We start from the raw sequence: 24,690 nt of genomic DNA, 5'->3' as shown, positions 1-24,690 counted from the left end.
TGTCAATAAGCAGAACTGAAAATGGTTATCAACAGACAAAAATAATTTAAACGGTGGTGAGAATGTATATATAACTAGATGGTATATTCAAAATAGAGGAAAAACTCTCCCATTTTTCTTGTCATACAGTTGAATCAGTAGAAATTCAGAGGTTCAAACTTGCAGCAAAGGTTTTTATGTTGAACAGCCTGACATACGTCTTTTATATATTATATATGAAATATCTGTTGTAATAATTTTTAAAATATTTTAATTGTTCGTTTTCTTATATCGTTTATTTATTTCCTCATTTCCTTTCCTCACTGGGATATTTTTCCCTGTTGGAGTCATTGGGCTTATAGCATCTTGCTTTTCCAACTGGGGTTGTAGCTTAGCTAGCAATAATAATAATATAGCTGGGGCTCAAAGCATATAGCATTTGAATATAGGGGAAGTTTTATTGAAATAAAAAAATATTACCATATTTCCAATACTTTTTCTTCACAGGAATAAATAACAGACCCAATTTGAACAACTTTTTATTAGCACATGAGGAGCTCCATCTCTGGAAATGTGGCTGGGACTCCTTTTTTACTTTTATATATCAAACAAGTTCCTCAATCATCATTACTATATCAAAATTCTCAATTAGTGAGATACAAAACTATGAATTTATATTATTTAGCTTATGGAATATAGCATACATATATATATAAATCTTCGTCAACAAATATTTACATACATGACTGTCTTCCTGAATAGCGTGAAAGATGATTTCCATTCACTAAAAGATCCAATATAATCTAAACAGAAACTTTGTAATGTCATGGTACAGTACCAAAAATATGCTATCAAAATAAATTATGCAGCTTCCAAAGAAACAAGAAAATGCAGATCACACACTTGAATGTTTAAGCAATTGACGACTGAACATTAACCCATACTATGGTATATGCATCATCAGGTTACACACCACCCAAGTGTGACTCCATCCATTCATACACTGTGTACTTATCATTATTCTACATCCAGCCACCACTCAGCACAACCTCAAATACCATAAGACATACAAACTTCCAGAGCAGCTAATTTACATCTTAGGAATGACAAAAACTGCATTATTAAATTAAAAATCACAAGGAAGGTATACAGTACTAAGATTTATTATAAATATAGTAACAGTATATATTAAGAATTTCTTGTACATACTAAATAAAAACATTTTTTGAAAACCCAATTCTGTTTATTCATTACTCTCAATGAAATGGATGACATGAGAATGTTTTTGAGACATATAAAACAGCAAACAGCGACCTGGAAAAGTATCTCTTGAGAACTTTTACCAGGCAAGCTATTGTAAGTAAACTAACGACCTAGATGACCTTGTAAAAAACTAAATTACAAAAATGCTACATTGTAGAATAATCTAACTGTACATATAATTGTGTGACACCCACAGAACTGAGAATAGCACGGGACTGTTGCACGACATACCGGGGGTCCGCAGCCGCAGAAACTTCCAGTTTGATGTTTCCAATGTACTGTCCAGTACAAAGGGTCCAGAAGTGAGGCTCCTGGACACTAAAAACTCCTGGAAGAGCGCTAATCTTATAAAAGCATCCTGATAAAACATCATCCAGTTCTCTGGGCTGCCTCTGCATCAAGACTTCCACTGAATTTTTCAACAGACCTAAAACACTAACTAAAATAAGTACAGCAATAAATAAGGAGCAAATAGGATCGGCAATCATCCACCCAAACAAGTACATGAGAACCGAGGATATTATAACACCCACAGAGCCTAACGTGTCAGCCAGTATGTGCAAATAAACCCCTTGCATGATCTGCGAACCGCTGTTACCGCCAGAACTTCCACCGTGGGAATGGCCATGCTGAGCATGTCCGTTGTGTGAGTGACTGTGTGAATGGTCCCCGTGAGAGTGGCTATGGCCATGACCACCATGAGAATGGCCATGATCCCCTCCATGACTATGGCCATGTCCTCCTCCATGCTGGAACACAAATATACCAATGAGATTCACTACTAGTCCCAATACCGAAACCACGAACAGCCTTTCATGTTTAACCTCCGGAGGTTCTATCAACCGTTCGACAGACTCTGCAAAAATGAAGAATGATACAAACATCAGCAGTAAGCCATTCATAAAGCCGCCCAGAATTTCAGCTCTAACATATCCGTAGGTAAATTTATCGTTCGCTCTCCATTTGGTGATGATTTTTGCTGCCAAGCCAACAAGTAGGCCTGAACAATCAAAGAACATGTGAAAAGCATCAGATATTAGTCCCAAACTATTTGTCCAGATTCCATAAAAGAGTTCCACGAAGCCAAACGTTAAATTCACCAACAGGAAAAAGAAGAGATTGCGAGAGTCAGAATCTGACAGTACCAATCTTACTACATTGCTAATAGAATCTTTTAACCTTGCTTTGCTTACATGGGTAAGAGGTTTAGTTTCCTCAACATCTATCGTTATAGGTAACATTATGAATACCAGCTACAGTATATTGTTTTTTTGTGAAACACTTATCAAAATGAATCAACCGCTTAACATAATGGTCCGTAGCACCTCAACAGTTCACAGTGAATAAAACCCTGTTCTTATTACCATGTCTAAAATCACTTAAACACAAGAAAACCATTAATCAAAACACTTATCTAGGGACAAACAGCACTTATCTCCTTGCTTGTCAAAAAACTAATAGAATTGCACACTGGATCCTCTTGGATGAAAATTCAGCTTCGATCAGATGAGAGAAAGGAATCGGCAATCCTTGGATGAACACAGCATTCCTGAAAAGAAAAATACTCATTTAAATTGCACTGTACAAAGCCATAAAACCATATTGACTAAAGTGATAAGTTGCATTAATAGTAACTCTAGCTCTTTCATCTACAACATAAGTAGAGTAAGTCTAGTAAATCTTAAATCATCTACATCTAAATCCTGAGCCTTCATAATATACATCAAACTACACCAAAAAAGAATTAGTAAAAGGAAACATCATATTATTTATTTTCTTATCCTTATCAATGATATTTTTACTTTATCAAACTTGGACTTTATAATAACACAGGCCTTTTGCGGCACAATGTAGGAAGTATTAAAAGTTCTTTGCAAACACCATTCATTAACACATTTCACTTTCCATTTGCACCCTTGTGATTTATTTTTGAGCTTTATCCTGTTCCACTTCCAAGTAACAAAGTTGAGGAAAAACATCTGGTGCTCTGAATTGATGAGCTGGGTTTTCTTGAGGTACCCCAATGGCACCATCACAAGACAGAGAAGCAGGTAATTCCAATCACTAGTCACGTCTTGGAGAGAGAAGACAGAGAATGACTCAAAAATGGGATAGTGGACAGGAGGGTTTTGGGTCTTGAAAATATGGAATGAAGGTTAAAGAGACCTTCTTTCATCACTCGGAATGACTCACAGCAGAGGATATGCCGTGTATTATGCATACTTTTTTCGCTGAGGATAAGGCGAGGAGAGAGTTTTAAGTGCCAGATTCCTATCCAACATTCTCCTTAAGGGTTCGTAAGGCGAACGCTTAAGAGAGCTGAAAACTTTTGTAACATTCCAAGTAGGAGGTTTTAGTTCTCTGGGAACGAAAAACTATTTGAAGCTCGTCATGAGCATGGCTAATTCCACGAACATGAAAGGGCCAAGTCCTTCAGTCTGAAGACCGGGGTCAAGGCTGAGAGATAGCCTCTCCCCACAGTAACTGAGAGGTGCTTTTTCCAGCAAAGGTAGATGAAAAAATCAACAATCAGTTGCAGAAAGGCTACAACTGGAGAAGTGCAGTATCCAGTCTATGACACCAATCACAGAAGATAACTTACTTTCCCTGGTAGACAGCTGCACAAGATATACTGTATATAGATATCCAGGCATCTGTGCAGTGCCTCACAAAAATCCTCTCGCTCAGAGATGCTGGCTAGTCTCCACCCATTTGTTGTGGTACCTCTACAGATGTGGTTGACAGACAGGGTTGGCCCATTAGGGTAGTTTTACACATTTGTTGGGGTACCTCTACAGATGTGGTTGACAGACAGGGTTGGGCCATTAGAGTAGTTTTACAAGTACCTACATGAGAAGCAATAGCACATCTGGAAACCATTCGATTTATGGCCACTTGGAAGTCACCAGGATCAGCCTGACGTTTGAGGTCATTGATAGTCTGTCGATTACTCCACGTACCAGGCAGAGGGGAGGAAAGGCTTAAGCATCCATGTTGTCACAGGGATGTTGAAAGGCATCCTCCATTGCTACCGACAGATCAGGGACTGGAGAAAAGAACAGTGGCAATTTCTTGTTCAGCCAGGTGCCAAACAAGTCGATTGCCAGGGAACCCCTACGTGCAAGAAGCCTTTCCGCCATGCAGGGATGTAGGGACCAACTGTACATACTACCTGTCCCTGACAGTTGAGCTAGTCTCCTAGTACTGTACATTTCTTTTGCCTGGAATGCACCTTGCTAACAGCTCAAAATGCAAAGGGATCAAATCATGGTTCCTCCTTGCCTGTTGATGTGGCCATTACGGTCATATTTTCACTCATCAATCCTACCGAGTGCTCTGTTTGAAAGTCTGTAGTGCTAAGAACACTGCTCATAATTTAAACAGGTTGCTATGCAGGAGCCCGTCGTCTTCGAACCACAACCCCGAGGTGGTCTGGTTCCTCAGGCGTGGGCCCCACCTATCTTTGGATGTGTCTGTGCTATCGAGGGGAACTCCCGATGTGAGGTTCTTGTCTAGCCGCCAAAAGAGGTTGTTCTTCATTTCTTGTTCCTCCAGAACTAGGTGCGGGGGGATCTGCGGCTACTGACCAGTGTCGTTTCAGAAACCACTGAAGTAATCATTGGTGGAGGCACCCGTGAGACATGAGTTTCTCCAGCAGTAAGGGCCATCCTAGAAGACCTTGCCACTCCTGAGCTGGAAGTTGTTGAACAATCAGGAATGGTTGAGCTATCTCTATGAGTCTGTTGATGCGATTGTCTGATGGGAAGACTTGCTGCTGTTGTATCAATCAACACTACTAGGTACAGTACTCCAACAGTCTTTTAGGCACCAAACTTATTTTCTGCCAAGTGGTCACAACACACAGATCATGGAAAAAGGCAGAGTCCCTTATGATCCTGAAGGACAACAGGATCAGCCAATCATCAGGATATCGCAACAAGCGAATCTCGTTCGAGTGGGCCCAAGATGAAACCAGCACTAACACTCACGTGAACACTTGATGAGCAGTAGACAGTTCAAAGCACAAGGCTTTAAACTGATACATGAATCCCTCAAGGAGTAAGCAGAGTACTGTACAGAACTTTCTGTCGGACTGATGGATTGATATTAGGAAATACTGTACAGTACTGTACACATCTTTCAGATCGACAGAAAGCCCAAGTCACCCTTTCTGATGGCTGTACGTACCATGTTCTCCTTCATATTGAACGGAATTTGTTGAACAAACTTATTTAGATGAAAGAGATTGACGACTGGTCTCCACACACCGGTCGTTTTCTCCACCAAGAATAGTCAAATGGAGAAACCAGGAGACCTGTATTTGGACAATTTCTAGCACAAACTTCTCCAACATTGCTTCCGTGTTTTATGCGAAGATGACAGCTTTGGCAATTCCAGGGAAGGAACATCATTGGAGAGTGAGAGCGGGGAGGACGAGAGCCAATGAAAGGAAGGTGGTATCCGTTCCATAGAACTTCAACCACCCACCTTTTTGTATCATGTCACAGCCACGTTGCCTAATGGCTTGACTGGCAACCCACCACTAGTAGCATCTGGAATTCGGAGTGAAAGAGGGGACATAGTCACAGCCTTTTATCAAGAAGAAAGGTCATCTGGGCTTCACTGTCAGCTTCTTTGGCACCAACTTGCTAGGTTGGGATGAAGTAACTCTAGGGACAGTCAATTTGAAAGGAGAACAACTGTTGAAGGTCACTGTGCCCTAGATAAGGGAGTCATGACTCTCCTTTCTCCATTATGAAAGGTGTTCTCGATGTCCTTCTGCGGAAAGAGCGTTGTCGCGTCTTGGATTGGATCACTCCTGAGGGAGAGAGCTGCACCCTGTCCCACCTGATGACTGGAATACTGTGCTGAGACCGCATCTCTCCTCTTGAGAACTCATTTGTCCCACATTTGCAAAATTATTTGTCATGTAGGTTACTGCCTTCCCTCTCATGAGAACAAGGTTGGTGTAAATAATTTTTTTTTTCATCTCCAGATTAGCCAAATTCTTAGACAAGGCGAATTACAATAATGCTCAAGACCAACGGCTGATACAAATCGTAGTTTGCAAACTGGCCATGGCCACAGCTTTCATGGCAGAAGGCTCAGAGGCCGAGAATAGGGTAATGACACTGCTTCTTCTGGTACATGTAATCTTAGATGCTTAGAGGGGGCTACATGTAGGGACTTAGTGAAGTGGCTGTAACGCAGAGAATTCCTAGGCCTGGAAACATGACAAGTTCGTAGATAATTTGTATTTTTCTTTAACTAATACAAACTTGGAGTTATTTATTATGGATATTCTTTCAGCAAAGCTGAAAGGTAGCCAATTAAACTTTTGGTGCGAGGTGGCAATCCTACCCAGACACTGGGTAGGGGATGGCTAGGGGTACCCAGCCACCTACATATTTATTCACAGATCGATGATCTCGTCACTTTTTTCTTTTTTGGCTGGTATGGAGCGGTTGTCTCCTCTCTCTCCTCCTCAAGGTTTAGCCGATAGACATTGTCCCTTTGCGATTTCCCCTGACCAAGGCATTCCAAAGAAAGAGCCGACAATGGAATTCCAAGGACAGCCTTCAACCCTTAGGGGGCGCTAAAGTATTGATCATTCGACACCAACCCACTGTTGGTGGGTTCCGTGGGAGCCTCTCAGAGGTCATTAAACTCCTTAATTACAGACGATGAAGAAGAGCGATTCAGTCACAGGATTTTCGGCTTCCGCCAACAGCAGACTTGAATTGAGGGTTGAAGGGTTCCCCCGGCCCAAGACTTGACAGGAACAATTGAAAGTTCCTTCTTCCCTTTGAAGTACTGTACTGTATCCTAAAACCAGACCAAGAACGGTGCCGAGTCAATAATCTGCGGAAGTTCTTGCCTTCTGATACTAATGTGGCCCTAGAAGTGTGAGAGGGAGAATAAGACAATGAACAGATTGTTCTCTAAGTGTCTGTCTTTGAAGGAAAATGAGCTGTGGTGAGAACTACTTTCACAAGAAGATTATGCTCCAAAGAGCATTGAGAGCTAGCCCATAAAGACAGCCATTCCATTTCATGACTGCATTTATTAGTCTCTCAACTGGGGGTGCAGTCTTTACGCTTGGAGGGGTCTCTGGAGAATGATCGGTCTGGGCCCAAGAAGTCCTGTGACTCGGACTGGGCTTGGCATGTTAGACGACCTTGTTGGTCAGATCTGCAATGTGATGTGTACAGTTGGTGGAAAGGAATTGGTGACCAAGCCTCCGAAGAATCAAGATCTCAAAAAGTTGAAGGGTCAGGTTTCCTCTCATGATGAGGCTTCCAGGCAAGTGACTTGACACTGGGAGCCTTTCCATGGGACGAACAAGTACCTACTGATCTACAGTACCTTTTTAAGAATAATCACTCAGTGAAATTCTAAGGGGAACAGATGCATTTCACCTGGAAGTGTGATGGTATTGTAGGAGGAGTACGAGAATGTGGAGACTGAGTGCGAGTAGCCTTAGCCTTAGGAGATCGTGAACCAGATGATCTACTGTCTTCTAAATCTTCATGTGCAGGAAATCATGGTTGTTTAGTGCTTGGAGGTGATTGAGCGCATTGGGTGATCTATTATTACTATTATTACTAGCCAAGCTACAACCCTAGTTGGAAAAGCAAGATGCTATAAGCCCAAGGGCTCCAATAGGGAAAAATAGCCCAGTGAGGAAAGGAAATAAGGAAATAAATAAATGATAAGAATAAATGAAAAATAAATCATTCTAAAAACAGTAACAACGCCAAAACAGATATGTCCTATATAAACTATCAACAACGTCAAAACCAGATACGTCATATATAAACTATAAAAAGACTCATGTCAGCCTGTTCAACATAAAAACATTTGCTCCAACTTTGAACTTTTGAAGTTCTACTGATTCAACTACACGATTAGGAAGATCATTCCACAACTTGGTAACAGCAGGAATAAAACTTCTAGAGTACTGTGTAGTATTGAGCCTCATGATGGAGAAGGCCTGGCTATTAGAATTATCTGCCTGCCTAGTATTACGAACATGACAGAATTGTCCAGGGAGATCTGACTGTAACGGATGGTCAGAGTTATGAAAAATCTTATGTAACATGCATAATGAACTAATTGAACGACGGTGCCAGAGATTAATATCTAGATCAGGAATAAGAAATTTAATAGACCGCAAGTTTCTGTCCAACAAATTAAGATGAGAATCAGCAGCTGAACACCAGACAGAACAATACTCAAAACAAGGTAGAATGAAAGAACTAAAACACTTCTTCAGAATAGATTGATCACCGAAAATCTTAAAAGACTTTCTCAATAACCCAATTTTCTGGGTCGACCTGTGGCGGCCGGTGAAAAGAGTACCTAATGTGTTTCTCAAAAGTAAATTTGCTGTCGAGAATCACACATAAAATTTTAAAAGTCATACAAATTTAAAGAAACATTATCAATACTGAGATCAGGATGTTGAGGAGCCACCGTCCTTGACCTACTTACAATCATACTTTGAGTTTTGTTAGGATTCAACTTCATACCCCATAATTTGCACCATGCACTAATTTTAACTAAATCTCTATCAAGGGATTCACCAACCCCAGATCTACATTCAAGGGATGGAATTGATGAAAAGAGAGTAGCATCATCTGCATATGCAACAAGCTTGTTTTCTAGGCCAACCACATGTCATGTGTATATAGTATGAAAAGTAATGGGCCAAGAACACTACCCTGTGGAACACCGGATATCACATCCCTATACTCACTATGGTGCCCATCAACAACTCCTCTTTGAGATCTATTACTTAAAAAATCAATAATAATGCTAAGAAATGACCCTCCCACTCCCAACTGTTTGAGTTTGAAAACAAGGGCCTCATGATTAACACGGCAAAGACAGCACTAAAATCAAGGCCAATCATATGCGTGGAGGTGATCACGCACATGAAGATGCGCGTTGCAACAATTTTTTATATCAGACATGAGCATTGGGGTGAACGTGATCATGCGAGATATCTTGCATATTGTGGTCATCTGGACGACATGCTAGTGGTGTGTGCTCTCATGGAGATTGTTCTCTTGTACGCGTTGATCGCTAAACTTGTGCCTCTGGAGGATCATCTTGTGGAAAAGCAGGACAACAAGCAACCCTCTTCACACGTAAATGTGGGAAGGTGCTCGTTGCTCATAAACCCAAAAGAACTTCGCAATCCTCAGGAGAACTCGCCAGGGCAGCTTGTACTGGTCGAAAATTGGGAGTGCGTGGAGAGGGGATTACTAAGACGTCCTGGGAATGTCACTGGACAGGAGAGCAACTAGGGCAAGGACTGCTTCCTGGTCAACAGCCCTTATGCCAGATCTCAGGCAAGATGGCACTGGAGCCAGGGGTGTGACCCCTAAAACCTTATATCTCAACACCTTCAGACGTGAAGGGTTTTGGTATAGCCCTGCTCCTCCCACAAAACCATGAAGAGGTTCCTGGTGTCTCAAGAGACACCTCTATCAGTTGTCATGTGCCTCTGTGACTTCCTCTTCCTTGGGGTAGCAGGCAGCTCCTCCCAAGCAGTAGCAGGTGAGGAAGAAGGCACAGGAACAGACGAAGATGCAGGGGAAGATGAGCACAGGGGCTTCTCCATCACCAAAGTCTAGGAATTCTTGGCTGTAAGCAAACTCTCTCTGGCAGGGAAAGGAGGCTCCTCCACAGCAGCAGGTAAGGACACATTGGGGGCCACTACGACACAGCTTCCCTCTGCAGACAGAACAGCGGAAAGGGCATCAACAAGACAAGAACTCTTCTGGATATAATGAATGCTGGAACCTCAAGGAGTTTCACTGCTAGAAGAGCACTATCAATCAACAAGGGCAGGTCACAAAAAACGAAGGTCCAGATTCTTGCGGGATTCATCAACAGTGGGAGGGCTTTAAGAGAGAGGCAGAAGAATATTATCTTAACTAGTGGAAGGGAATACTCACTCAAAAGACTCCACGAGAGCAGGAGCAAGGGGATTCCCTTTCTCCCATAACTCAACAACAGAAGGAGAGAACACAGTAGGATTTTCACCAGAAGAAGGGATGAAGGAGCTTGGGTTTTTTCAGCATCAGCTTGAGCATTACCATGTCTAATGCTGATGTATCCCTCTTCAGCTTCTTCCAGAACTCCGCCCACTCTACAGGAGGAACCTCCATACACTCAGAAAATGGAGAATCCTGCGACCAATCATGCCCCCTACAGAAGCTACACAATTGATGAGGATCAAAGTTAGCTTTACTCATGTATCAGCCACATCTTAGGATGAGCTTGTCATGACATGGAGCATACATCATCAACAGGCAAGAAAACTAACAAAAAATGGAGTTTTTATGATAAAACAAAGTTTTATGAATACTTACCTGGCAGTTATATATATATAGCTGAGTCTCCGACTGCGGCAGAATTTAATCGAAAATCGCGGCAACCGCCTTGTGGTGGTTGTGTGGTTAGATGGTTAACAACCCTTACAGGATGATACTTGGAATCATTCCCATTTTCTGTTCCTCAGATTATCTTTGCCCGACCTGTCTCCGGAGGGGAGGTGGGTGGGCTTTAAAATATATATATATAACTGCCAGGTAGGTATTTATAAAACTTTGTTTTATCATAAAAACTCCATTTTTATGAATAGTACTTACCTGGCAGTTATATATATATAGCTGATTCACATATTTGGAGGAGGGAAACAGACAGAAAAACATAGTTGGGGAAACAACAAAAGAGTTGTAGGAGAACAAACACCTTGATTCCTTACCTGCTAAGGTAGCTGACTTCAAAGGTAACTGCCTCTAGAGTCGCTTTCCCTTAGGAGTGTTCAGCCAGGAGTAGACCTGCTACGCTGCAAACAACTCAATCGAGTCTGTCAAAGGGGTAGGACCAACAACTTGACTAGACTTCAGAAACTACCTTTCCATATAATAAAAACCTGCAACCTTACTAAAGCTAACCACCTAAACTTGCAGAAATAGATATAAACTATCTATCTGGACTGAGCGAACCGTACCACAAGACGAGGACCTCAGACAACCATAAAAAACACAAACCCATATACAAGTACTAAAAACTAAGGTTGAGTGGGGGTAGTAACTCCTTTGCCTAATACAGAAGCCGCAGCTACGTATGGGCCCAAGGTATAACACTTGTCATAGTCCACTCTTACCTCTCTGAGGTAATGAGAAGCGAAGACAGAGTTGTTCCTCCAGAACGTTGCGTCCATGATCTGCCTAACTGACATATTTTTCCGGTATGCCAGCGAAGCAGCAATGGCCCTTACTTCGTGAGCCCGTACTTTTAAAAGGGCGAAGTTTTCTTCCTCACAAAAGAGATGGGCTTCCCTAATAGTTTCCCTCAGGAAAAAGGACAAAGCGTTCTTTGACAGAGGCTTTTGAGGATCCTTCACCGAACACCATAAGGAGTTGGAAGCACCCCTCACGCTCTTAGTGTGGGCCAAATAAGCCTTGAGAGCCCTAACTGGGCAGATGAAGCTTTCCTGTTCCTGACCCACTAGATTCGTGAGGTTAGGGACTTCAAACGTCCTGGGCCAGGGTTTCGAAGGGTTCTCATTCTTGGCGAGAAAGTCGAACCTCAAGGCACAAACCGCTCCATTTAGGGTGAAGACTACACGCTTCTTGATTGCCTGGACCTCGCTGATCCTCCTGGTAGTCGCTAGAGTCAAAAGGAAGAGGGTTTTCTTAGTCACATCTCGCAGAGAAGCTTGCGAGATAGGCTTAAACTTCCTGGAGCACAAAAACTTAAGCACCACATCCAGGTTCCATGAAGGGGGTCTTAAGTGCACCTGCTTTGTTGTCTCAAAAGACCTAATGAGGTCCTGCGAAGTCCTTATTCTGAGATAACTCTAAGCCTCTATGCCTAAAGACGGTTGAGAGCATGCTCCTGTATCCTTTAATGGTAGATACAGCCAGCTTAGCATCCTGCCTGAGGTACAAAAGAAAGTCTGCAATCTGGCTTAGAGAGGTAGAGGACGAGGAAACCTTGCGCCTCCTGCACCAAGCTCTATAGGTCTCCCACTTTGACTGGTAGACTCTTTGTGAAGAGATCCTCCTTGCCCTGACAATAGCTTTCGCCGCTTGTGCCGAAAAGCCTCGAGATCTAATGAGCTTCTCGACAGTCTGAAGGCAGTCAGATTGAGAGCGAGGGGGTTTTGGTGAAATCTCTCGAAGTGGGGTTGTCTGAGAAGATCTGGACTTGCCGGGAGTCTTCTTGGAAAGTACATCAGCAACTCTACCACTTCGGTGAACCATTCCCTCGCAGGCCAGAATGGAGCCACTAGGATCATTCGTCCCGAATCGAGGAGAGCGAATTTCCTGACAACCACATTGATGATCTTGAACGGGGGAAAGGCATACATGTCCAGCCCCGTCCAATCCATCAAGAAGGCGTCCACTGCAACAGCTTCCTCGTCCGGGACTAGGGAGCAGTAGTTGGGGATCCTCTTGTTTAGACCGGACGCGAAAAGGTCTATTACAGGTCTGCCCCACAACTTCCAGAGGCTCCGACAGACATGCGGGTTGAGAGTCCACTCTGTGGGAAGGACTTGTCCCCTCCTGCTGAGCATGTCTGCCCTGATGTTTCTCTGCCCTTGAACAAACCTTGTCAACAGCTGGGTCTCGTTCTCGTTCGCCCAAAGGAGAAGCTCTCTCGCAGTTGATAACAGAGAGAGGGAGTGAGTTCCCCCTTGATTCCTTATGTACGCGAGAGCTGTGGTGTTGTCGGAATTGATCTCCAGAGTCTTTCCTGACACCGAGGTTTTGAAGGCCTTGAGCCCTAACAAAATGGCCATCAAATCCTTCCTGTTGATATGCCAACTGAACTGACTCCCTTCCCAAATACCTGAGACCTCTTTGTTCCCTAGTGTTGCTCCCCAGCCTGACTCGGACGCGTCTGAGAATAACACTAGGTCGGGGTTCTTCTTGAACAAGGAGATCCCTTTTCCCAACAGAGCTGGGTCCAGCCACCACATCAAAAGATCCTTGATCTTTGTCGGAATGGGAAAAGAAAAAGTGTCCTCCTGGATCTTTCTGTTCCAAACCTTTGCGAGGAAGTGTTGCAGAGGCCTTAGGTGTAGTCTCCCCAACGGGACAAACTGCTCCAGGGAGGATAGAGTTCCCAGCAGACTCATCCACTCCTTCGCTGAGCATTCCCGCTTCCTCAAAAAGTCTTTGACTTTGTCCAGGCACCTGGTCTGCCTCTCCTGGGAGGGAGAAGTCTGAAAAAGAACTGAATTCAGAACTATCCCCAAATAGAGAATAGTCTGATTTGGCTCGGTCTGAGACTTCCCCCAGTTGACGATGAGTCCCAGGTCCTGAGTCATCGTATAAGTCTTCATTAGGTCCTCCAGACATTTCTCTTTCGACTGTGACCGGATCAGCCAGTCGTCTAGATAGAAGGAGACCCTTATCCCCTCCTGGTGTAACCAACCTGCCACATTTGCCATTAGTCTGGTGAAAACTTGGGGAGCTGTGCTGAGACCGAAGCAAAGTGCCCTGAATTGGAAGCACTTGCCCTGGAACACAAACCTCAGATATCTCCTCGAAGACGGATGAATGGGGACGTGAAAATAAGCGTCCTGCAGGTCGAGAGAAACCATCCAGTCTCCTAGACAAACTGCAGCCAGCACTGACTGAGTCGTCTCCATGGAGAACTTTGTTTTCTCCACGAAGGCGTTCAGAGAGCTGACATCTAGGACTGGTCTCCATCCACCCAAGTTCTTGGGAACCAGAAACAGGCGATTGTAAAAACCTGGGGAGGCGAGGTCTTGAACCGGCTCTATTGCCCCCTTGACCAACATCTGGTCGACTAGCTCCAGAAGAGCCTCTCGTTTCCCCGCGTCGGTGTACTGAGCCACTAAGGCTAGGGGAGTGTCTGAGAGAGGTGGTTTCTTTAAAAAGGGGATCTTGTACCTTCCTTGACGACTGAGAGGGACCAGGTGTCCGCCCCTCTCCTTTTCCAAGACTGCCAAAAACGAGACAGTCTTGCCCCTACTGGTGTCCGGAGGACTTCCATCTCATTTTTTGGACCGGGGCCTAAACGCACCCCTGCTGGTCCTTGGCCCTGACTCTTTGTCTTCTCCCCCTAAAATCCGCTCTCGAGGAGATCCTGCCCCGAAAGGGCTGTTGAAACTTCTTCTCTTCCTTCTTCAGAGGAGCAGGAGCAACAGGTAAGGTCTTTCTAGCCGACCGAGACAAAAGGTCATGAGTAGCCTTCTGAGCCAGAGAAAGGGAGATATCTCTGACCAGAGCTTCAGGAAAAAGATGACGTGAAAAAGGGGCGTAAAGCAGCTCCGACTTCTGGGCAACAGTCACAGATCTAGAGGTGAAGGAGCACAAAAGGGCCCACTTCTTTAAGACCCCTGCTAAGAAAAGGGAAGCCAATTCATTAGCTCCATCCCTTAGAGCTTTGTCCATGCAGGACATGATACTCGTCAGGTCCTTCGTGTCCTCCAAAAGTTCAGACTTCCTGGCCAGAGTTCCGAGAGACCGTCCAGGAAGCTGAAAACCTCGAAAAACCTGAAAATTCCCTTGACGAGGTGATCAAGCTCCGACATGGACCACATCACCTTGGTAGAGTTTAAAGCATGCCTTCTTTCCGAGTCCACAAGAGCCGAGAAGTCACCTTGGGAGGAGGCAGGCACTCCTAACCCCAAAGGTTCCCCTGTCTCATACCACATACCGGTCTTGGAAGCGAGCCGAGACGGTGGAAAAGAAAAGGTGGTCTTGACAGCTTGTCTCCGCTCCTTCATCCAATCATCCACCTTAGCGAGAGCTTTTCTGGCCGAAATTGAAAGTTTCATTTAGATGAAGGCCGAAGACTTAGTAGCTTTCTTCCTGGTAAATTGAGACTGAGGAGAACGAGGGGCCGAAGGTTGAAATTCCTCCCCATAAAGTTCCAAAAGAGAGCGAGAAAGAACCTTATAATCACTAGAAGAGTCGGCAGGTTTTTCTTCCTCTTCTGAAATATCTTTGAGGTCCTGCTCAAGGATAACATCCTGAAGAGTAGGGCTGCCAGCAGTCTGGCACCGAGAGCTGTTTGAATCCTGGCGCCGAGCGCCGCTAACATCCAGTCAGCGAGAAGCGGTATCGTCACGATGATGAGAAGCGGTATCGTCACGATGACGAGAAGCAGTATCATCACGATGACGAGAAACGGAATCGTCCTAAAGATGCAGGCTGCCTTCGCCTTGAAAATGCAGATTGCATTTATCCTGCTTCCTAAGAAACGAGGCAGTAACGTCCTGGCGTTTCGAAAGAGAAACGGAATCGTCACGGCGCCGAGAACGAGAGGCAGTATCGTCCTGGCGCCGGGAGAGGGGGGAAGGAAATTCCTGGCAGCGTGCCGATGAAGAGGGTGTGCGTTGTCGTACGGCCGACGAAGTGCGCAGAGGCTTCTTGGGAGAGATACTAAGATCTCTCTTAGAAGGAGATCTCTTAACAGGCAAAGAGACGTCCTTACGTCTGACGGACTGAGAAGGTTGGCTGAAAGCTTGAACTAACGATGAAAATTGTTCCTGCATAACAACCATGAAAGCTTTAGCAACCTCCGCTGCCTCTCGCGGTGCCGAAGACGGCAGTTGTCGTACGGCTTGACTGGGAGCGCTGGCAGAAGAAGCAGGGAGTCTAGCAGGATTAACTGGGCTGAGGACTCTCTGTTTCGCCCTCTTAACAGGAACAACATCGAAATCGTCTTCCGAAGGATCAGGATCTCGGCTACTCGAACCGGGAGAGGGAGAGCGAGACTGCACATCCCGGTTCCACCCTCTCTTCATTGGTCTTGATTCGTAACGCCAATTACGTCTGGGAGAACGATCAGGCGAAGACACAAACGTATCCGACACGCCTTTCCTACGGCGGGTCAAGAGCAGCCTGGGAGATCGCAACAGGACTGTCTGAGGCGACGACTGACCGAGGATAAGCACCTCTCACCCCCCTTCGGCTTTCAACGTACCTTCTCCCTTGGTCCTGGGAGCTTGGTGGAGGTCTAGACCTAGGGGTATGACAGATTCGATCAGTCGCCACCTCCACTGCACTTTCACAAGCACTAATTTCACTAACACCCTTACCTTTAAAGGCCTCCAATTGTGCTTTAATGGCCTCTAATTCAGCAGCTAATTTAGCATACCCAGGGTCATCCGTAGGCACAGATCCTGTAGAAGGGGCAGGAGTTACAACATTCGGGGAAGGAATAACTTCCAAAGAGGTTACAAGCAAAGGGTCAATAGATAAATCTAAGCTAGGCTCACTAGCAGACTTTGACTTTGATTTAGCTCTTCTAACTCTCAATCTCAAGTTTGCGCACATAGCGCTTCATAGCTAACCAATTATCATCACTTAAAACCTCGCATTCCTTGCACCTATTATCTAAAGCACATTCAAACCCTCTGCAACCCGACACTTTCGGCAACCTCACCTTGCAAATATCATTCGCACAAACACGATAATGAATTTTTTCACTCATGATAAGAAAGGAAAAAAGACAAAAAACAAAAAAACAAACACGATTGCCAAATCCCAACACAGTGTACTTTACCAAAAACGAAGTCCAAAAAGGCGATGAAGGGAAAGCGATCCGAACACACTCTAAATGGCGGACCAACGATGTTGTCGATCCGGCCGGCAGAGATAATCTGAGGAACAGAAAACGGGAATGATTCCAAGTACCACCCTGTAAGGGTTGTTAACCATCTAACCACACAACCACCACAAGGCGGTTGCCGCGATTTTCGATTAAATTCTGCCGCAGTCGGAGACTCAGCTATATATATATATAAAACTGCCAGGTAAGTACTATTCATAAAAAGCATAAATTGAGCAAAAGCAGAATGCCGAGACAGTAGGCTACGTCAGTACACCACCGAGGCTGAAGTTAAAGGGAAGGTAACGCTAACTATTGCGTGGACGGGGCCCACAAGTTACTCGACAGCCAGCTGTGTATACCCCATTGACAAGCTCAATGCCGTTCCAGCTTCGCTGAAGTCTTTATCCTATTACAGATCAAAGGTTTGTATTATACATAGAAACAAATAGTGTCCTTGATAAAGGCTGAAAAAAAAGGTTCAGGTTCAAAGATTTTTGTTTTCCCGTATTTTTTTCTAAAAATCAATCAAAATTACAAAGCTGTGCTTCAAATTGGACCAACAAACAACAGCCGACTGTTACTTACTCAGATACCAACATATCATTTGTAATCTCCCAATGTACTCACTCATTGAACATACACACTACTGTATCTGTCAACAGCTATTCTTACAGCTACAAAACTAATTAGCATTGGGATGTAATAATTTAATATTAGCATAATTCTAATGCAGTGATAGCAACACACAGTTAATTTGAATCATCTTTCAAAACAAGACCCTTTGTGAATGTCGATCACTTTTACCCTTTTGTTGTGAAGGGGTTACACCTCCTCGTTTCCTAAAGCAAAGTTCCGCTTTTGCATGAACTAAACTGCTTGAGAGAATATTAAGACTTTTTTTTCTAAATGGATAACAAATTTTGCCTTTTTAAGAGACAACCAAAATATTTCACTAAATGGAGTTTCCAACCTTCTCCAAGTGAATGGTAAGGTGACCTGTTTTGATCCACAGACTCTAAATTAGTACTGTAACTTCCAAATATTTTACAAGTTCAGTATTACAATACAGTCCCTGTAATGCAGAGTAACCTACCAAATCCAAAAGATTCGGAGAAGAACGTGAGTACTGTACTGTCCTTGCTGAAACCAGGGAAAGACCCATCATACCCCAAAAGCTATTGATTAATATCCTTACTGTGTATCCTATACAAATTATACGAATGAATTATCTTAGCCCGCATCAAATCAACTGTCAAAGAACAATTGTTGACAGACCAGGCTGGCTTTATACCAGGTCGATTCTACACAGTCTGGTATTAAACTTGACGCAATACATCGAGGACGGCTTTGAGAAGAAGCCAATCACCGGTATTTGTCAACCTTATGGCAGCATATGACACTGTAAATAATAGAGCATTTCATCTGAAGGTGGCTCCTACTATAGCAGGTAAATATATGCAGACGACCTGTGCATTTCCACACAATCAGACTCCTCCACCACCATCGAAGAGAGACTGTCAAACGCCCTGACTACCCTCTCCACCTATTACGAAATGTGGCACCTCAATGCCAATCAAGGCAAAGCAAAACATAGGTGTGGGCCTTCTACATGAACAATCACCAGGTAAACAGAAAGCTAAAGATCAAAAGGGGTGACAAAGAACTGGAAAATCGCCTCTACCCAGTCTGCTTACAAGTCAGCCTTAACAGAATGCTCTCCTTTAAAGAGCACACAAAGAAAAGCAAGCAAAGTAGCTACTATGAACAACCTCCTCAGCAAACTCGCAGGTGAACAGATCCTGAGACTCTTGAGACAAACAGCCCAAGCACTTTGTTACTCTACTGCGGAGTACTGTGTACCAGTGTGGGAAAGATCATGCCATGCGCATAAGGTCGACCCAAGGCTAAATAAATCCTGTTGGATTATTACTGGTACCCTGAACACAACACCTGTACCATCTTTACATAAAATAGCTGGTATAAACCGTATCCCACCACCCAGGACACTTTCGCATAGCAGAGGCCAACTTCACGCACACCTGTAAAAGGAAAAGCAAAAAGCATTAAATGGCTGTTAGGAAGGCGAAGGTGAAAGCGGACACGAACCGACTACCACCCGAGCCGAGAGCAAAGTGAGCTCAAGCACAGGTGTGTGTGTGAGGGGCGGGGGTTGCAACCTACCCTCCCTACCCCCCGCTAACTAGCGGTGGGGTAGTAAACCCTCGTTAAAATTCTAATGGCTTGTCATTTCAGCTACGCCGAAAGTAATAACCCATACTGTATTAAATAGCGTGGTTTGTATGTCATTCACGGAACAAAAACAAATTAATAACTGTTGGCATCCGCTCTTCAATCATCAGGAGGCAAGGTGAAGACTGAAATCCCGCAAAAGCTTAGCAGCAGTGGATGGACTAGAACCAATCCAGGCAACTGCTTACAGACAAAAAAAGAGGCGAGACAGTAACCGATGGCCATCCAATGAAGAGCTGCCTGGCCCAAACAAAGGCCAGCCCAGCAGAACAACCTTCACCAGGAAGGACTGGGTAACCCTAAACAGAGGAAGGGTAAAATTGAGCAAGACTGGAGATAACTATCACAATTGGGGATTAGCCACCAACCCTGAATGCCCATGTAGGGCAACACCAAAAACAATAGAACACATCCTATGAGGGTCCCAACTGGGCCCTTATTGCTCCGATCGAGAGTTACAAGAGGTAAACGATGACGAGCTCCTGTGGGTTCGACATTGGTATGATGAGATATGATGAAGACCTATCAAACATTGTTATGTAGGTCAACAATTAATAACTTGACTCTGCACCATAAAACTACTAGCCAGTTAAAAAGTCTCCCACTCTTATCGGAGGTCAGATGAATAGTTGTTTTATGGGTCAATGCACACAATATAGGGTTATCAAACTCATACTATGAAAATATTGAGCTAAAAAACCATCCATATTCTGCAAAACCAGATAAATTGGACTGCAAATTTTCAACTTGATGTTTTTGGTTTAAAGAATATAAAACTTATCCCTTCTCATTAGGTATAGCCATCAAGCTTTCCCACTGAAGTAAATGGTTCATATGATCGATGTTATTAACTCGAGTATTTCTGCATAAACAGAGAGGTGGCAGTAAGGTCCAAGAAATCATGAAGAAGGGTGATGGATGGTGACCTAGCTTACATAGAGTTCAAGAAAACAAAGTAAAGAATAGAAAGGAAAAGACGCTTAATCTCAAACGTAACACGATACAGTAATGGTAAAATCAGACGTAAAAAGACTATGATGATGATAATTCTTCCCATTTACCAAAATACTGTACAGTAAGAACCTCTAACTACTGTACTGCCAAAGAAAAGGAAAACTGTAATGCACAATGCCACTTTAAAAAGGGGAAGAGAAATAAGATAGAATAGTGTGCCCGAGTGTACCCTCAAGCAAGAGAACTGTACCCCAAGAGACAGTGGAAGGCCATGGTACAGAGGCTATGGCACTCCCCAAGACTAAAGAACAAAGGTTTACTTTTGGAGTGTCCTTCACTTAGAAAAGCTGCTCACCATAGCTAAAGAGTCTCTTCTACCCTTACCATGAGTAAAGTAGCCACTGAACAATTACAGTGTTGTACAGTAGTTAACCCCTTGGGTGAAGAAGAATTGTTTGTACTTTGCATGTTTTACTGCCAAGACATATTGGTAATTATATACTGTAGCACAATATTGCTAATATAGAAAATAAGTGTTCCTAGCATATTCATATTCATTGGTACCTGTACTTCGAACTGTTCTGATAAAAAATATTGAGGAAAATCCAAATTTTTCAAATTAGCATAAAGACGTTTTAAAATATCATGTTACGATTAAAAAAATACATTCTAAATGAAAAACAAACACAAACACCACCTTACTCATGGCTTCCCACCTAACCTTATATATTTTTTTCTCTAATTTTTTATTTGTAGTGAAAATAAGTGTTACTTTTTGAAGAAAGGGGGCATTTTTCCATAAGTAATGCCCATTTTTAAGTAGAAAATGTGATCCCGTCCGTATATATAATATAACCGGAGTGGTATCCTTACCTACTTGACTACCTGGGGCTTACGGCCCCTTCGACCACCCTTAGACTTTGTTACCTTACCTTACCCTAAGAATAAGTCTCAACCCTGTGTTTGGTTCCTAACCAGCTTCACTACTGACAAGGTAAAATTAAATAATTTTGTAAATCATAAAAAGAGCCATTTAAAAGTTTTGGCACGTCCAAGTATCTACATGCACCCCTACGTAAATCATTTTTTATTATAGTTCCGGTCACGAAAACATTTTCAAATAAGAATAGGATAGCGACCACCCGTATGTATTATTATGGCTTACTTAAAATACGGCAGTGTAAGGGGGTCGCAGGGGGGCGTTAGCCCCCCCAATTACATATGTAGGTAAGGACACGGCTTAAAGGTTTAGGCTAGGGGGGAAATTCTAGGTCCATTTCTAATCAATGCATGAGGAACTGGCCGCTGATATACAAAGGCTCCAAGGATCTCCTTTCCTGGGTGTCTGTAGTTTTTGGGGACAGGGTGATATCTTTCTTATTACTAGCCAAATCGTTTTTCATTATGGGGAAGATGTTCTTTACAATGATCCAACATACCATATTATGAAGTTATTTTATCATATTTTATCATTTTGAATATCATAATTTACCTTTACCACGGCAATATTTTCTAAGTTCAGCACGGTCCGAACGCAAATCACGGGTAGCTCCTGCTTAGTTTCCAATTTTCCCGATAGATAGAGCCCGTGTCATCCCAGTCTAAGAAACTTCATTTATAGTGATATTTGATACTGCTATGATAATTATCATGAATTGTTAGGTTAGGGAAAGGTCGTTACAGTGCGTCGTCCGCTGAAGCCACGGCCAACTTACTCTATCGTAAAATTTCCCGCAAGCATTGTTTCCTGCCTGACTATAATAACACCCGTTTGGCGGCGCTCGGTTCGTCTATCAGCTGGTGGCGCAAGCTTGAACAGTTATCGATGTTCGGACTTACGTTTTTGCTAATTCTAACAATCTTCATTTTTAACCTCTTGTTAAGATTGTTATTTCGTTGGGACACGTCCTGAAATTATGCCAAATACTAATTTGTTTTATATACAACCAAAGTTTAGGCTAGCCAACATCTAGTTAAAGATATTTAGGTAGATAAAGTCAGTGTCAAACAAAGCAACCAAACTAAACCTTCCATTGGCCGTGTGATTTAAAATTTTTAATCCCCCCCAACATGACCTGAGATTGACCTGGAGTCGACCCTTTCCAACTCTAACCGCCGTAATGGATAGACATGTTTCGTACAGTTACTCTTTGAGAGATATTGTTGAGTTTATCACTCATATTGATCAAAATGATTCGATTAAGACTCTAAGGTATATACACTTACGTGATTTTACTCGAGTTACCCCCAAATTCTTTCATTATTTATTTCGAGAAGGCCTCTTAGGGGATTTTAGGGGTCCATTTGAGAAGTGTACAATTGGTGATGTTGCGACATCGAATATTAAGGTAAGCCTGAGTAACTTTTTTATTATGACAATGTGGTTAAGATATAATTTTGAGCGCTGCCCATACCTTTTACTAGGTTCGGTTAGGTTGGGTTTGTATGTTAGCAACAGTGTTTGGAGGGTCACGGGGGGGGGGGGGGGAGGGGGGGGGGGAGGGGTGTTAGCCCCCCCGGTTAGTTCATGAGGAAGGTAAGGACACGGCTTGTAGGTCAGGTTAGGAGGGGAATTTTGGGTTAGTTGTCCATTTATCTCGCACGTCTCCGACATCCATGACCAGAGTGGTCCTAGTCTGTAGATTGTTGGGACAAGCATTTACAAAACTAGTGAATTTAATATTTCATTCCGTGATCATTCCCACGAAAAAGAGCATATTTCGGACTTTTTTTACTCGATTTTCAGCCGGTCAAAGGCCTGTCCCCATAAACTACAAAGGCTCCCTTTTTCCAATGGGGAAACTCCAGTTTTCTTCAAAAATAAACTCCAATTTTACCCATAAATCTTCCATCAATGGCAAATGAAATATTTCAGTATATATATGAAAGATCTAATAGAGTGTATGTATGAAAGCGGCCACGTGTATATATTATTATGTCTAACTTAGAATGCAGCAGTGTAAGGGGACAGTGTCGATGTCCATTTTTAATGAACGCGTGAGAAACTGGCCGCTGATATACGAAGGCCCCAATCTAATTTAAGGTGGTTACTGTTCTTAAAATATTTAATTTTGTTTGTTTATTACTTATTTGGTAGTTTGTTTATTTCATTTCCTTTCCTCACTGGGTTTTTTCCCTATTGGAGCCCTTGGGCAAATAGCATCTTGCTTTTCCAACTAGGGTTATAACTTAGTTTGTAATAATAATAATAATAATAATTATAAAACCAAGTTTAATAACAAAAATAATAATAAATAATAATAATAATTATCATTATTATTATAATTAGAATAACGAAAGTTTAAAGGGCACAGACACAGGTGACTTGTTAAGGATGTCAAGACATCCTGTACCATGACCAATATCCTAGCTCTCTCCTATGAATAACTGGATAACCTATGCTTATAATATACTATAAATACAATAAATAATATTTATACATCATTAGAAAGTATAATAGGAAAGACGTACCGGAAAAGTACATTTCCAAATAACGGGATTTCCAAAGAACTCAAAGGAAACCAGTTATTTCAATACATGCTCCATTAATATACAATCCAACGTAATGTTTAAATCTTTTCATTACCAAAAGGAGTTCCATGGTCCTTTCATGGTATTAAGTACATTAATTAACCCAATTTTATAGTGACGTTTACGCTATCCAGATGGAAAAGGAAAAGCATCAAAGAATGTCAAAGCCACCTCTCGCCTTCATCGTGTTTTCTTCCTATGTAAATCGCCTTTTATGGCTATTATTTCACCATCAAACTCTTTTAATACATATTTTCAATTGAAATACACACTAGATAGGTACACATAACCTTAATTTACCTTCCATATATGGAGAATTAGTAACACGGCATGAACAATAGGAAGAGACTTTTGACGTTCAGCCAGCGGCCGCCAGACTGATGATGTACACAAACTAAGATAGGGTCAAGTTCTGTCTATACTATCTTTCTATTAAATATGTAGTTAAATGTTATTTTTCAAACAGATTTATTCATACGTAATTTTATTAGAAATACATATATCATGGTAATTCTGAGCAAGATTAATTTATTGAAATAAGGAAGTAAAGGTTCTAATTTGATGAGACAGCGGGCAATTTAATATGTAGTTAAATATGATTTTTTTCAAATAGATTTATTCATATATAATTTCATTAGAAATATATATAATATGGTAATTCTGCGCAAGATGAATTTATTGAGTTGAGGAAGTAAAGGTTCTAACTTGATGAGACCGCGGGCAATTTAACCTTAACCCTTTACCAGAGTTAATTTAAGCCAATTGGGTTTTAACACGACATCTTACAACATACTTATATTTAGGTCATTACATTTAGAATTATTTAATGAGCTAATATAATTATTTGCGTAAATTTATCTCTTCTGTTATCTACAAGCATGCTATATACCAATGATTAAAATATTCCTTGCCTTACAACGGCACCTGACATGCATTGTGCTTTGGTTCAAACAAACCAAAAATTATTATCTATCCTCTTTTATTAGCTGACTATATTTTAAAATTACAACGTTTTTTCCCTCTTTCTTAGAGATATCCATGAAGGAAAATAAAAGAGGAAAATACGAAAAAAGTAGGTTCAATTGAATTATAGATCTA

At 42.4% G+C, this 24,690-nt stretch overlaps 1 protein-coding gene across 1 annotated transcript; it reads right to left on the bottom strand.

Moving 5' to 3' along the window:
- Positions 1 to 505: 505 nt before the first annotated feature.
- Positions 506 to 23,991, bottom strand: LOC137652276 (zinc transporter 7-B-like). The gene is made up of 2 exons (XM_068385568.1): positions 23,893 to 23,991; positions 506 to 2,791 (listed from the first exon to the last, which is right to left on the bottom strand). The coding sequence occupies exon 2, from the start codon at positions 2,481 to 2,483 to the stop codon at positions 1,389 to 1,391; it is 1,095 nt and encodes a 364-aa protein (XP_068241669.1). The 5' UTR covers positions 2,484 to 2,791; positions 23,893 to 23,991; the 3' UTR covers positions 506 to 1,388.
- Positions 23,992 to 24,690: the final 699 nt, after the last annotated feature.

Source organism: Palaemon carinicauda, chromosome 13 (genome assembly GCF_036898095.1).
Source record: "Palaemon carinicauda isolate YSFRI2023 chromosome 13, ASM3689809v2, whole genome shotgun sequence".
NCBI classification, from domain to species: domain Eukaryota; kingdom Metazoa; phylum Arthropoda; class Malacostraca; order Decapoda; family Palaemonidae; genus Palaemon; species Palaemon carinicauda.
The sequence above is the reverse complement of the archived record's forward strand: the minus strand, read 5'-3'. Positions and strand labels throughout refer to the sequence as shown.

What these genes read in the sequence shown, in the direction of transcription:
- LOC137652276 (XM_068385568.1), bottom strand. Translation starts at nt 2,483, where the DNA reads ATGTTACCTATAACGATAGATGTTGAGGAAACTAAACCTCTTACCCAT.